The sequence below is a fragment of the Thunnus maccoyii genome, chromosome 12 (genome assembly GCF_910596095.1).
Source record: "Thunnus maccoyii chromosome 12, fThuMac1.1, whole genome shotgun sequence".
Classification (NCBI taxonomy): Eukaryota; Metazoa; Chordata; class Actinopteri; order Scombriformes; family Scombridae; genus Thunnus; species Thunnus maccoyii.
This window is the reverse complement of record NC_056544.1, coordinates 3285355-3301503: the sequence shown is the minus strand read 5'-3', so window position 1 is coordinate 3301503 and position 16149 is coordinate 3285355. Positions and strand designations below refer to the sequence as shown.

Below are 16149 nucleotides of genomic sequence, written 5' to 3'. Positions count from 1 at the left end.
ATAATTAGCGTAAACAAGCGGCCTCCACAGCTGCTTTTACATTCTATAAAGCCATGTTTGGTTTGGCCTGATACCTGATATATGGCACCAAACCAGAAGAGGCTGCTGTTCTCTCAGAGTGAAAACTCTGAGAAAAGCAGGAGGCAAAATAGTTTATTGCAAATGTGGTTTTGATTTTGGCAATACCACTGGTGTCAGATATAAGCTGCATCAGTCTCATTTGTTTAATTATACCAAAGTATATGATAGATTAATGATGTTCTGCTAATGCTGATACACCTTTAAACAATATCTTCATGTCTATTTTTACATACAGTAAAGTTGTGCAACATGAATTCATAGTATACATCATAGAGTATAGCATCAATCTAGACGGTAACATGTCTTTAAAGAGAAAACTGTTTGAAATTTTATGTGTCTGTGTAACATTTTATGTGAAGAGATTCATTTTCCATATAATTGTGGTTGGTGGTAGTTTCCTTAAATTAGCGAACATTCAAGATAGAGTCTTCTTCAGCAACAATATTCAGGGACATCCTTTGTTACAACTTCAGGTTATGAAAAAAATGTCAATGCATGACATCCTTGTTGTCTTCTAAAGATTATAGTTTGGTTGCACAATTACCAATTTTGTTGTTTTGGTTACATGATCTAGTAATTTATTCACATCTTTTTTTTTTTGTTTAGTTTGTCCAATAATGAAAATACCTCTTACAACAGTTTTTGCAGGAAAAATACCCAAAGTCATTACCAAAGATATTACTTCTGATGTGTTTGATGTGTTTTCCTGTTCAGGTCACATTGACTGCAATAGAATATGTGTCATGTTTGAAATAACATTGTTGTGTATTACTTCAAACTCACAGGCCAGCAATGAGATTATGTGTTTTGTCCCCTGTGCCATTTGCTTCTCACCCTGCCATTCTAATAAATTATATGGTTATTAAAAGGGGAAATTTGTACTTGTTTCATTCTGTAAAAAAAAAAAAAAGAATTATATACTGTATATATTTACACATATTTGTCTTGTTTTTGTGATGCGGGGTATTTAGTATCACAGTGTAGTAGTACCTGGATTCAAGTTTGCATAACCAATTTATGCTCATATTTGTGTGTGATTTCTTTGTTTATAACCTCATTAGATTCCAGAGAGTGGTCACTAGCCCTCAGGGGCCCACACAAAAACAATGATATATAGATGAGTATGAGGTGTTTAAGGTGTTTCAGTGATTTACTCAACTGGTAAACATATCAAATACTTTATTTCTGTTCTGTCTGTCTTGTTTGCGTCTTCTGTTGATGAAGTTTGTCAGTTTCTGTGCTCTCTGTGGATTTGAAAAACAAGTGAAAGAAAGTGAAAAAAAACCTCTTTCTTTCATCCTGTCTGTCTGATAACAATTCACAGTTTTTACTGGTGACTGGGAGGGCAGTGACTTCACAGCTCTATACTCTTCGCTTATAGCTGTACTGTAAAATGGTCCGTTGGGCAAAGAATCACATCTGACTTACACTTTAATTATATTGTATTGTGTTCACTTGATTCTAATTTTGGTTCCATGTAAAGCCCAAAGAACCCCACATTAAACCCTGTTTTGTCTACTATTTACCTCTGTAAAGCCTACTGGATTATTTAATTTATAATAAAAACATAAGTTAATGAAAAAAAACCTTGTAGAACACTTCTGGATGAAGATTTGTCCAGGTACCTTCAGCACTGCAGCTAGACAGTGACAGCCAACATGTGGAGCAGACAAGGTTTGTCCATTACATGATACAACACTTCCATCTGCTGCACACTGACTTTACTACAGCTGGATGATACAATAAGCAGTGGCAATAGATACTGTAAGGGATTACTGAAATGTCAAGTTTGAATAAGACTCACTATTGGGCATGTGTATGAAAAGATGAATATTATCTCAGCCACAATTATTACAACATCAATTCAACAACTACTTACTTAATCCTATGAGATGAAATTATTCAGCAGTCCAATGTCCTAAAATTATTTTATAAAACATTTTTCATCAACTAATTATAGTAAACTACAGAAAATTTTGTTCCAATATTTCATTTGTTCAAAAATACTCCAGCTTATTCAGAGGAATAAACACATTTCGACTCATTATGAGCAAATTTCATTACCGCTAATTTCAAACATGCAGTTGTGAAATTTTGGTTTTCTTTTATAAATGAACGTTACATAACACATTAGGTAACAGGATATCTTTTTTTTCTTAACTGACATTCTCATATCTATATCATTTTTGCCTCTGAAAATACATTTTGAGTCTTTGAAACCCATGATGTACAAATTGTTACAAATTAACTACACACACACAATTATAGAGCTACAGCAAGAATATCATCTGAATCTAATCATATTAAACGCATGATAAATCAGGCTGATACTAATGACAAGTAAAACCTTGCACATTCATAAACCAGTCAGTTAAGTATCAATTAATGGCTTTTTGTGACCTTATTACTATTGGCTGACAGGAGCAAGAACAGCCAACTGTCAATCAGCTGTAATACGACACACACAGAGCCCCGCCCACCTCCACCTGCAGCCGCGTGGTCTCGCGCTTCCCGCGGGACAGACTGCAGAGGTGCAACAGTCCGGCACGAGAGCGCAGTGGACTTCCAGGTAAGCAAACTGAACATCTCTCTGTTTCCCTTTTTGTCTGCAGGCTAGTTGGAGTATTTAAAACTGTTCTCAGTCTCTGTACACACAGGCTGTAATATGTTATAGTTTAGTTTTCCAACATGTAGCAACATTGTTTCATATTTCTAATAGTGTATTAACTCATCAAAAACAGTTTAACAGCAGTTTTTAGAGACAATGTAAGTCCATTGTACCTATTAGACCTATTAGAACCTATAGAGTTACGTATACAGATATGTTGGGTTTAAAACAATAAAAATGTTGTAAATTGACAGGCTCAGTGTGATGAAGGGCACCAACTGACCATTGAGCCCACACGCCGGACAGACAGACAAGAGGAGAGAGGCGGAGATAATTCCTTAATTCTATTTAAGCTTCAGTTTCTCCCACAGTAACTGCTGCTGGTCTCAGAAGGGGCTGGACCTCCAACAAGGTAGTGACACCGACTTCAAAACTTTTAACTTAGTTTTCTTTTCATTTCAATTCTTATTGTGAGATACTTGTAAATTTACTTCACACAAGCCCAGTTGATTCTCAGTAATGACTGACGTGACTTGATCACACCATGTGACATATATAACATATATTACAGATACTTTTGCAGTAGCCAGTATTCTTCAGGATTAGGGTACTATAGTTCATGAGCGAGGGTCTGAGCTAAAGCAATTCTGACTTTCAAAACTTTACATGATTATCAGCCAATACAAACATGCAAATATTTCTTTGCAAAGCTTGCTGACTTCATTAGCTTGACTTGACACTGGTGTGTAGTCGCTGCACACACCGCTGTCAAGTGAAAAACATTATCCTCAAATTTGATGATTTTTATGTTGCCAGATAAATTGAAGGATCCCATGTTCTCATATAGATTGAAAAAAATCTCCTTAAGCTTTTGGTTGTATTATTAGCAAGCCTGAAGTAGATTTCTGAAAAGTTGACAACTCTTGACAACAACAAAATGCCACACATATAAGTTTTCTTCCTTTCCTTACTTTAATTCAAACTCTTGATTTGGCTCATTATTACATTCAACATCTCCATCCCACCACTCCCACTCTCTGCTGTGGAAGATATTTCTTTACACAGAGGACGAGTTCAGTCTGGAATCCCCAGTAAAATAAAACAGACAGATAAGATGATTCTGAATATATGTTTCCTGTGTAACATGTTACCAAATGAAGTAAAATGATAACATGATGCCAATGACATAAAGTGAACACTTTTTGTACCATATGGAAAAGTAATGCAGATAGTCTGGTACTGAGCACATGGCAGTCGTACTGATTAGCCCACATGGTCTTTCTGACTGTCCATAGCTGGCAAGCAGATGGTTTACACAGATTACCATCCTCATGAGCTGATCAGCTTAGTTTACCTGCTACTTTACTGACTGGTTACCAGACTGACTGACTGATTGACAGGCTGATAGAGGCTCTACTTTTATTTTGGTCATTTCCTCTGATTGATTACCTGGTTGGCAAATATGTTTCTTTTCAGTCAGGAGTTGATTTGACACAGATTAGATGAATAGAGAACCATTTGACTGACAGTCTATGTGACTGGAGGCGGGTTAGATTAAGCCCCCACTTCAGGCTGACAGGCTGGATGCCTTGTTTGAAGGAGTTAGGGCAGAATAATATGTAATCCCTTTCCTTCACTGTGGACCAACTGGTTTGTTAAGATGACTTAGAGCAAAATTAATCCAAGACCCTTTTTCTCCCGGCTGACCTGAGGCAGTGGGTCAACAACATGTTAGGATACTGTTTGTTTAGCTACACTGCTCACCTTACAGCGAAGGGACTTAGGAAGACATTGGTAAAATACCTGGATAGCTCCACTTTGATGCAAAATCTGATCAAATCAATGACATTAGAAAAGTATACATGCCTTTCATCAGCCACCTGGGTTTTCACTCAGACTTTGGCAAATGGTAACCTGGAAATAGAAGCAGTAAATGTTTCTGTTTCCTTCTAAGAATACCCTCCACCCCCTTGACCCCTTTATACATGTAAACATGTCCCCGCTATGAACACGCCTGACCCATATCTATATTAATCACACAGCCTTCCTGTCCGAGGATGCCTATATACAGCTGACTCTGCAGGAGGAATTCAGATTCAAATGTTATTTTAAAAGACTTGTTAGAAAGATTTGTGCATTAGACAGGATACTTTGCAGTGGACCAATAGGAGTGTAGTTAACAAGTGAATGTGCTGGATGAATGTGTTGACAGTGAGAACTCACCTGAAGGGGAAATGAAAACATATGAAGAAGCACAAAGGTTGCCGATAAATATTAGTTCAGTTAAGTCAATATAACTTACGTGACTACTGTTAGTATTTAATATTGTTTTGTGTTTTTGTGTGGTGGAAGGAATGATGGGTGAAGGGGATGCATGATGATGAGTTATAGAGTGCAGTATGTACATGCTCATTAGTATCTTGGTTTTGATCATATTTGCGGTGTGACGTTTACCAGAATAAGATGTTTAAACGTGCTACACGTAAATGGGATGCTCCAAAAACGCCAAAAAACCCCTCCAAAACCAGGATACTAATACGCATGTAAACACACTCACTGATGGTATTGTATTCTCTTATGTCAGAGAACAATGGAAGTTGTATACAATGTTATATAAAAAGACAGACATTAGGTAGTTATCAGGTTATATGTGTAGCAGCATGTAGCATATAACAAACTGTCATTATGATGGTTTACAGCCCAGCCCAGGTGTCTAAATCAAATGCAAAATTAAAGGGCTAATCCACTGATTTAGTTTTGCACTTTATAATAGAAAGTTGGAGAAGCAACTGTGTCTCCTAGAAATTATGTTTCTATACAAATAAACCATACAACTGTTTTTCTCAATTAAGTTTTGAAAGGAAACATAATTGCTGCCGGGATAATGTTTAGTGGCTTTCAAGTGTTAGACCACTTGTCTGTGTTTATGGTGGGTATACAAAGTGCAGGACTTTGACACTGGAGACCAGGGTTCATCGCACTTATGTTTAGGCACAAGCTTGATTAAATGTTAATAAACTAAACACCTCTGGTCTCATCTATTAAGACAGTTACTTTGACATGCAACAAAAGTCCCTGGTTGAACTTGTACCTGCAACACTGTGGTTCATGGTAGGCATCTTCATCCATAAACCAAGGGGGCGCCCCAGTTCTCCCTACCCAAGTCCTGTAAGTGCCTAAACAGAGCCATAAAAAGTATTAATAAGGCTTTAGTTGCTATAAGGAGGTATTGTGTCATAAGAGGGGATCCAGTAGGGAAAACAAATGAAATATGTTGTCAGTGAACGTTTTGCAGACATGTTAAGTATCAACATACCTTGATTTGGCAGATACATTCATTAACAATGTTTCTTCTTTGTGTCATGTTAGTATATAAAGGTAAAATCTAGGAGACAGAGTTGAAGAAAGTGATGCAGCAGAGAGGGAGATATCCTGACTTTTACTCAATAACTACTAACTCAACTCAATAGTGTGTTTCATTAGATTCTGCATGCCTGGTAAAGTAGAACCCCTTGTTTGTAACACAAACTTTCTGTAAAAAATCTGAAGTCCAAGTTGAGATCACCCTGATGCCATTACCAGGGATTAATGTTTTCACAGGCTGATTAGTAATCCCCATGATGAGTAAACTGATATTCCTGTACAAAATTGGTGGAGTACACCTTTAAAATTAGGATTTTACTCAAGTAATATCTGATCAAAAGACTGAGGGTCTGACCAATTTTCAGAACCTGACAGTTTTTTTTAAATCTTGTGGCTATAGTATTAGTTAAATATCTAGCCTTAGTAATATAATTTGGAATGACAGTGGGATCTAAAGATTTAAGGCAAGCTCATTCAATCCTTAAAATATCATCATGCACTTGATTGAACTAAATTTGCATATCTCACAATTGAAAAAAGCTACGCTCAAACCAGAGACTGTAAAAACCCACAACAAGGCAATTACATGGTGTTCACTGTAGACAGCTGGGCCAGCAGGATATTAACACTCCCCCAACACACAGCCCACTGACCCACTGGATATAAATAAAAGATTTGACCCCACGGTTCATAAAAAGCAGAGTGGCGTATTTCTGAATAGGAAGTAACACATCTACTACATCTTATGGATGCAGCAGCTGTCACTACTTTAGACATTTAGCTCTGTACATTCATTTTAAATAGTAAACATAAAAATACAATGATCAAAAGTGAGTGATGACTACATACATAAATCCTGGTTAAAGTAGATATATGATCAATTAACATGTCAGTAGAAAGATTGAGGCTAAAACAAGATATAAGGTTGCTGGTTGTGACTCTGTGTGGCAGACAGCCAGTCTGGGAGAGATGGCGCGCACACACACACACACACACACACACACACACACACACACACACACACACACACACACGCACACACAGAGCAGCTGTAGTTTAAGGAGAGTCTTGTAAATCAGTGGGTGCTGTCAGACAGTTGTCTAACAGGACAAACTAAATGAGGACAAACTACTGAGGCTGTGGTAACAACAGTTAGTAGCAAGTAACAATAACATGAACCTCAAGGCTGAAGAAAGATGAAGAATAACAAAGCCATGAAGTTGTTTGTGTCTGACCAACTTATGTTTTTCTTTAAAAATAATATATAAGTAATATTCATGGGATTCTGAAACTCATAATACATAGGGATGCATGACATAATTCACTAGTTTTTCTGATTTAATGGTCATTTTAGCCAATAATGTTATACAGTAGATACAGGTTACAGGTTAATTTCCTGCCAATTATCGAAGAGGTGTTTGGTTTCCAGCAGTAGAGTTGCCTGTAACTGTGACTCTTGGTGCCAATGTTAAAAGTTTTATTAACACTGTGATTAATTGCTGAACTGGAATACTACTGAAATAATGCATGTTAGGGTAGGTATCATGCATATACCGTATCAGAGCAATCAATAATTTTTACTTATTTACTTTCATAGAGTACAGTACATACAGTACTGTAGCATGGCCCAATACCACATACCAAAGCATGTATAGCCTAAGCTAGTTTGCAACACTATATGTGCTTCACTATATGTAAGCCTCCCAATATATATATAGTATAACATACATTACTGAGAACACGTTCCCATTCAAGTGAAATTGGTCTCAGACGTTTGGACCCTACTGTATATCGTTATGATATGTAGAGAACCTCTTTAGAATAGCATAATATACTGTACATGCACAGATATCTTAACTCATTTTTTATTTTAATGAGTTGGAACTGTGTCACCTCTGCACATATGTGCATGTCTCTGAAGCGGAGTGGTTCCTCAGCTGGTGGACTTTAAAACAAAAGATCCATGAATATGTAAACACAAGAGTCAGCTACATTTAGAGCTAAATCCCATTCAGATTTTTCTCTCTGGAGTAATTACGCACAGAAATAGTGTTGAATACTTGTGTATGGGACTTACCACTGATGTTACGGCTCTTGGCCAGGTTCCTCTGATAATAATGTATCTCAGGGGGATATTGTTTTGTGGTTGTCATTGCAATGCTTTGAATTTATGTATGATTTACTTAATTTAACTTAACTTTTGTGCTCCTCTTACTGGTCATATCAACTGTTTTTTTTCAGCTGTCAACTTGAATCCATTTTTTTTAAAGTTTTGTGTTGTACATGTGTCATTATTGTGACAGTAGTCTGGCTGGGGGTTCCACTGTGTTTGGTTAATGTGGTGGTTCAATCCAGTATGCTGCATTGATGGTACTATAAGTCACCTGTGGAAAAAAATATCACTCTCTTTTTCCCCATGCCTTTCTCTTCTCTCTGTCCCTCTCTCGTATGTCCTGAAGCAGTATGGAGGAGTCGGGCCTGCTGAAAGAGAGGCTCCATGCCATCACTGTAAAGTTTCATTCTCCTCTGATCTTATGTCTTTTAATCTTCATTTTATTGAAATCTATTATCACTATTTTGTAGATTCACTCATGTAACTGTTTGTCTTTGATATGTCAGGAGAAGCATCGTATTCAAGAAGACATTAGACAGAAGAAACAGGAACTGGACCAAGAGAAACTCAAACTACAGCATCTAAAGGTTCATTGCACCAAATAAATCTGTAACATGTTAGCAATAACAGATGAGGTATATGGTAAATCTTTGGGATGGATGGTATTATCTCTAATTAGAGTCTTGCATGAATTACAGGAGCTCTTTAGTAATCACTCTGTCCATCTGTTTGTCCATCCGTCCACAAATGTTCATAATATTATCCTCCTGTCAGCTTTAGAGTGACTGCAGTCACCATGAACTCTATGTCCACACTGATCAGCTCAGAACAGAAAACAGAGGACAATACACCTGCTGACAGCTTACAGCTCTTAATCCACATCACTGAAGTCTGGGTTGTGTCCTTTGAAATCAACAGAAAAAGTCTCTGAGAGAGCAGTGGCTGCTACAGGACTCAACTAGTCTTCTGTCCGACCAGCAGCAGACCAGAGCACTGCAGCTGAACATTCACAGGTATACATACACACACACACACACACACACACACACACACACACACACACGCACAGTATGACCTACTGGACCTGTTGCTGACCTGCATTCGTCCTCTGACCCATTAGAATAGAAATGGAGATTGAGTCTCTGGAGAGGCAGGAGTCTATGATATCTACCAATGAGAGCTTCATCCTGAACAGACTGAAGGCTGTGGAGAAAAGTCCAGAGGAAATTATTAAGGTCAACACACACTCACACATAAAAGGCAACTGTATTTATTAGTGTGTTTCATTATGTTGGTCTCACTGATTTGTATTTGTCTTCCAGGAGGCCCAGGACAGCTTTATTTCCAGTAAGTCATGACCATAATATTTGGATGTTTTAAACCCCTCCCATAGATCAGTCTATGTTAAGTGTGTTTTTTGTTTGTTTTCTCTCCCACAGAGCCATCACAAGTCACCATAGTGGTACCTGATATCCAAAAGCCCCTGTCTCCACCAGCCAAGGAACACACTGAACCAAACACACCAAGAAAGAGTGAGATCATCACACATCCATGCATTTATGAAACCAATAAAATCATTAAAAGGACATTGATTTTTGCTGTGTACAGTATGAGTTGTGCTTAAGGTGCATTTAGATTTACTGCTTGATTTACTAGCTTGCTCTATTGTGGAGGACAGCAGCTGTAGTCAGTTTAGATTCAGTTACAACAGGCCCAGTTTACCTTAGTAGACTTGCTCGACAAATGTAAACTAACCATACAGTAGTAGCATCATATAGAGGCTGTGTATTCAGCTATGTTTTGGCAAACATACAGTATGAGTGTTAAGAACCATAGCGAACTGTTCTGTAATCTTGTAACTGTTGTGAAACCATAATGACTACATCTGCCACTCTCTGTAAAGGAGTAAACCAATGTACAAACTACGGCTGCAACTGAAGATTATATTCATTTTCGATTAATCTGTCTATTTTCTTGATTAATCGACTAGTTGGTCAAAAAAAATATGTCAATAAAAGGGGAAAAAGGTTGATTTATGTTTCCCAAAGCCCAAGCTGACATCCTCAAATGTCATGTTTTGTCCTGACCAACAGTCCACAACCCAAAGATATTCAGTTTACTGTCATAGAGGACTAAAGAAACCAGAAAATATTCACATTTGAGGAGCTATAATCAGATAATTTGGAGATTTTCTTAAAAAATGGCTCAGAACTAGTAATCAAGTATCAAAGTAGTTGACGATTAATTTAATATTATATTAAATAACTAATTGATTAATTGACTAATCGTTGCAGCTCTTGTAAAAACTTTTGGGGGCCACAAGGGGTAAATTATACTGAAAATGTGGATATTTAAAAGTAATTATAAATATATCTGGTACACCAACAACCCAGCACATGTTGATTATGTTAACCAATCAGAGGAATGGTTGGGGTTAGGAGCTGGTTAGATACAAACTACATTAAGGTATGTCGAACACTTATTGTCTTTTGAAGGAGCTGTCCAGGGTAAGAGAAGTAAGACAGGTTAAGACATTTATGGCCCTGACTGGCCTCTGCATAGCTGGAATTTTTGCCTCTTATTGAGAGGATTTGATTTTTTTATTATGACTGCCTTCTACAGCAAGAAACCTTAAGGAACTCCTACATTACTTCTAGGAGAAGGTAAGTGAAGCCTTCTGCAGCCTGAGGAGGGCTTCACCTTGTGATTCTTTTGTCCCACTGGCAGATTTCCAAGCTTGGTGGAGCAGTAACTGGGATACATGAGGGGGTGTGATAAGGAAGTATAGCCTCCAGAGTCTGAACCCAGCAGTGTGTTGTTGAATGTCCGTGCTTGCTATGGATTGTCAGACTTTGAACATAACTGTTTTTTAACCTCAAATTTGAACAAAGTTATACATGGTACCTTTTGCCAAATGTTGGTTATCACCTTTGTAGTTGTTTCATCACACCTGTGTGTGATCATAATGTTGTCAGCATTCAAGTGAAGAGAGGGGATGGCCATTATCATTATCTGGTGATGGTTGACATCAGATAGTAGGGGGAGACAGATGTGGTGTGAGAGCTTCTGTATAATTTGGGTGATATAGTGTTGGTAAATTTGTTTTTTAGAAGCAGCTGTGAGAAGATAAAGCAACTCAATAACTTCCTTTAGATTATAAATGTGTCCTAGACTCATTTAACCATGAGATCTGACCAGCATACACTGACTTTAACATAGAAGCCATCTGTCCTCCTTCTCTGTCTCAGCTCTGTTTGCCATGGAGATCAATGTGACTAAAAACCTGTTGACCGGGGAGAGCACAGTACTTTCTACTGCATCGGTCCCCCCTGAGGAGCTAAGCCAACACACTGGGCTCAAGGTTTATGACGATGGCAGGAAGTGTGTTTATGCTCTAAATTCCCAACAGGTATCACCTTTACTTTTAATGGACTTAGTTTTATTGGTAATGTCAGCAACATATTTTTTACTGTAAGTAATTTTGCTTTTGGTATTGACTTGTCTTTGTGTTCTTCTAAGAGTGACTCCTCTTTTTTTCTACTTCGAGGGGTCACATGACCAGAGCCGTGTGTCTGAGCTCTCAGCCAACGAGGTGGAACAGTTGCTGAAAAGTGCTACAGAGCATCGCCAAGTAAACCAACAGAATTACCACCAAAATCACAGCAGAAGGGGGGGACATTGCTTTTTCAGCCACCAAGATGAAAGAGAACGTGGGGAAGGTCTTGACCCTAGAAACCAGGGAGGACATTATGGTAACCACTTACTCAGAAACAACATAGTGCAGAAAGACTTTAGCTGTAGGGAAAACTGGCAGAGAAAACCACTGGATGAGCATCGCTATGGTCACCAGGAAAGTCATTATATTCGGCAGGAGGAGAGAAATAACCAATCCAATCTGAGGGACGGTCATCGCCTTGGAAACCAGGTGGGATATCACTCTGGCCCCCAGAAAGATCGTCCCTACAGTTCATACCAGACAAGAAGCTGTTATAGCATTCAAGAAGCTCAGCATAACCATGCCACCAACAGCATCATCAGAAGCAGTAGTAGCTTAAATGGAGGCAGAGCCAATGGCTGCCCTCCTCCCAGATCACATGACCATGAAGTAGTGTCCACATATCAACCGCAGCTCTGCTACACCCCTGCCAATTATATTCCTCTTACTGATTATGTAAGTGTGGACGAAGAAGAACTTTATTGCTATAGCCCACCCTCCAATCACTCACATAGCCACAATGCAGACAACCAATCCACTGCTCTGTGCAGTGACCCCACCCACTCGGACAGAGTCCCCTCGCCCCTCTACAGAGATGACACCCCTTACACCATCCTCAGCACCATGGAAACCTCTGAACCAATCACAGCTATCTTCATGGGTTTCCAGACAGCCGAGGACGACAGTGGGCAGGTTCAGGGGTTCGAGGGCTCCCTCAAGGCCGAGCTGGTCATCATAGAGGACAACGAAGAAAATGCTGACAACAACAGCATGACAGAGAAGAAAAACCACAGCCAGCGGAATGTCCATGGTTATGCAACAGGCAGTTCAGCCTATGGGAACATGGGACGCATGGAAGGAGTCGGAGACAGGTGGACAGAAAGACGGATGGGACCAGGTATCAAAAAGATCCGGAAAAAACATAAACCCTGCTGCACTCTCAGCTAGCTGGACTAACTAATGCCTGAGCCTGCTGTGTCAGTCTGCTGAACTAATGACTAACTGCATACCTAGACTTGCTTGAAATGAACAGCGCTCTGAGAACAAGGCTGGATGGTAGCGCACTGATTGACCCCTCTCTGCATTTATCAAAGTGAACATCTGGAATCAACATCAGGGCACCATTCCTGAGAAATGGACAGCTAGTTAGCTGGCCATTTATATATATATATATGTATATATATATACATCCCAATAAGCTGATGGTACATTTCAAAGAGTAGAAGTACAAAGGTAATACATCAAAATATCAACAATAGTAAGCTAGAAAAAGTGGAACATTAAAATGTTGTATAAAAGCATATTTGAAATGCATATATAAACCCATAAAATCTCTACACATATGCATTGTATTTTACTGTTAAACATACACAAACGTGTGTTCTAGTTGAGACTATGAAGAGAAGACAAGAAGCTATACTTTCATAAATCTGAGTTTCAGAATCATTTTTTAATACATTTTATGGCTTGGCCTGCCAATGCCTGCATATTCACTAACAAATATTTGAAATAAATATTCCCTATGGAGCTTTTTAGCCTCTTTTAGCTAATTGTTTTGATATTATGTAACACTAAACTGTATAGTTCAGCGTCCCATAAACCCTTCTCCAATAAGCAGCTGTTTTCAGTGATAAAGCTCTGATAAACCTACTGTACTCTTCCAGCCCAGCACCAAACTGCAGAAAGACTCCTTTAGCAACCAGCTAGTGAACATGGTGGAGCATTTAGCAGCTAAAGAGACAGAGGTTTTTCTCAGGAGTTTGTGGAGACCAAACTAGAGCTAGATGGAGAGTGAATATTGCACTTACATTTATAAATGGTTTTATGTAGAGCTTTTATCCAAAGTGCGTTACAGTGTTTCTGCTGCTCATTCACTCATTCACACAAACACTCACCATTGGCGGCAAGCTATCATGCAAGGTACTGGCACAACCATCGGGAGCAATATGGGGTTCAGTATCTTGTCCAAAGACACTTCCACATGCGGACAGGAGGATTCGGGGATCGAACCACCAGCCTTCTGATTAGTGGACGACCCATTCTACCCCCTCCTACCTCCACAGCCGCCCATTTGTCATGTTGTCAGAAACACAACCCCACATAAAAGCTTGTGTTCCTTTTGTCTGCTAGATTCATAAATAGGTTATTGCTTGCAACTTAGTATGGTGATAATATGCTGCTGTCTGGCAGCTTGTTTGAGTTGTTCTGGAAGCAGTTTAAAATTAATATGCTACTGAAAAATTGATCATTTAAGTATCAAACATTCACCAACCCGTAGGACTGAAAAGTGTCACTATAAAGATCATCCTTGGGAACGAACTATTGGTATGTTTAGCTTGAATTCAGTTAGTTACAATGAATTTTAATTGCAGCCAGTTTTCACTGAAGAAAAATATATCAAAACACACACATGGATTCTCATACAACCTGCATCATAATTCACTTCCCACTGTCTTTACAAATCATACATATACATTATATGAAGAGATTATATGTACAACACCATATGAAAATCCTTAAATTGTTAACCATATACAGTATATTGAAGAAGTTGAAAAATGTTGTCATATGTGATTGTGCAACACATAGTATTGAGGATGATCTGGACACATGTATTTACAGAGCTGCTCTCCTGTGGCTCCCTCTGCTGGTAGATCAACCTGCTTCATAATAGTCAGTAATCAAGAGTGGCAGAATATCCTTTGTACATATCCAGCAATCCAGACCAGGTGATAGTGAAAACTGTACAGTATATAACAGTTACATGCAGTAACCATGATATGCTTTTTGGGCTTTGGGAGTATCTTATAGCACTGTATGAATAGAAGTACAGTGGTTTACAGAGTGGCTTTCAGACCCTTATTCAGAAAAATGAAAGAAAATGTCATCATTTTATATTAATATAATATACTTAGATGTTAGCGCAATAACACAATATTCCTTGCCTTCCCTAAACTCCCTAAACATCAACTTGACATAAAAAATCTTTTTACATGTGAATCTTCATTAAATGGGGTCTGAGGTGTGATCATTGATTGTATATCAATATAAATATAAATAAATATAAATATTTATATACAGTCAATGGGTGTGATACAGGTTTGATCAACAAAGTGATTAATATGCATCCATAACCATTTATTGGAGTTTACAGAACATGTCATGTCATATTGCAGACTAGTTCAGTGTGTTTCAGTTGCATATAGTAAAAAAGGTAAGACACACTTCCTTATTTACAGATTAGACTATCTTGCACTGTTGTTTTGTTTTGAATAACTGCTGATGCTTTTTACATTTTTATACTAACTTCAGATGTTTGTACTGTACATATGTTGTCTACAGCGTGTCAGATGAAGAGCATGTGGATAACCGTGTAATGATGATGCTAATAAACCTTTGTTACTGATTGGTGTTAACAGCTAGCTCATCACAACATAACATTTTGTGACTTTGTGTGTGTGTGTGTGTGTGTGTGTGTGTGTCTGTGTGTGTGTGTGTGTGTGTATGACATTAATCCTGTGTGATGTGAATCAGCTCAGATGTCTCCCACAGAGTCATGCTGGATATCCGCTTGTGTTAGTTTATATTGGCACTGATGTCATCTTATTATTTATACCACTGTGTGTGTGTGTGTGTGTGTGTGTTCAGGATGCGTCCTGTAGCATGCTACTGAAAGCATCATGATTAATGACATTAATGATTGTTAATGTGTATCATTGGCACTGACAGACAGCCAACGTTAATTTATCACTGAATACAATGGCACCACTGTTATTGTACCTACAGGACATAATTAGTCTACAGATTACATTAACTCCACCATCACTTTGTTCAACTTTGCTGTTTGCTACACTTTACTTTAAGTTCTCCCATTTAGCATTTCTAAACAGTAAAAATGGTTTATAACACACTATAATGTAGTTGTTAGCAGATATGTGTTTATTAATGTATTTGTCAACAACTATAACTCCTTGTATTAGCACCCATAACTGGAGGCTGCTGTATTAATGAGAATATAGTAAAACATAGTCGGTATAATATAAAATGTCTTTGTATGAGAAGTTATAATTGCTGACAAATATTGTACATTAATAAACACATTTTAGTGTATTTTATTGAGGATGTAAAAACTGTAGTAGAAACTGTAGTAAGTATTAAGTGTATTACATGCAAAGATTTGTCATCTTCTGCAGTGATTTGGACTCTATAACAATACAAACTATTACACTGCTGTTGCAGAGACACCAGTAAACTAGCTGTTAACTTCAG

At 38.1% G+C, this 16149-nt stretch overlaps 1 protein-coding gene across 2 annotated transcripts; it reads left to right on the top strand.

Moving 5' to 3' along the window:
* Positions 1 to 2576: 2576 nt before the first annotated feature.
* Positions 2577 to 15257, top strand: LOC121908788 (palmdelphin-like). 2 transcript variants are annotated; one of them, XM_042429072.1, is made up of 10 exons: positions 2577 to 2650; positions 2944 to 3101; positions 8515 to 8560; positions 8672 to 8752; positions 9084 to 9178; positions 9286 to 9400; positions 9488 to 9512; positions 9605 to 9697; positions 11414 to 11574; positions 11713 to 15257. In XM_042429072.1, the coding sequence occupies exons 3-10, from the start codon at positions 8516 to 8518 to the stop codon at positions 12826 to 12828; spliced, it is 1731 nt and encodes a 576-aa protein (XP_042285006.1). In that variant the 5' UTR covers positions 2577 to 2650; positions 2944 to 3101; position 8515; the 3' UTR covers positions 12829 to 15257. The 2 variants fall into 2 exon arrangements, with proteins under 2 accessions (XP_042285006.1, XP_042285005.1); XM_042429071.1 differs by having other exon boundaries at positions 8512 to 8560.
* Positions 15258 to 16149: the final 892 nt, after the last annotated feature.

Bases quoted from the DNA above. Each gene is read 5' to 3' on its own strand.
- LOC121908788 (XM_042429072.1), top strand. From the start codon at position 8,516: ATGGAGGAGTCGGGCCTGCTGAAAGAGAGGCTCCATGCCATCACT. The intron at 8,753-9,083 runs GTTCATTGCACC...TGAAATCAACAG, and splicing joins TCAAACTACAGCATCTAAAG to AAAAAGTCTCTGAGAGAGCA. The intron at 9,179-9,285 runs GTATACATACAC...CTGACCCATTAG, and splicing joins CTGCAGCTGAACATTCACAG to AATAGAAATGGAGATTGAGT.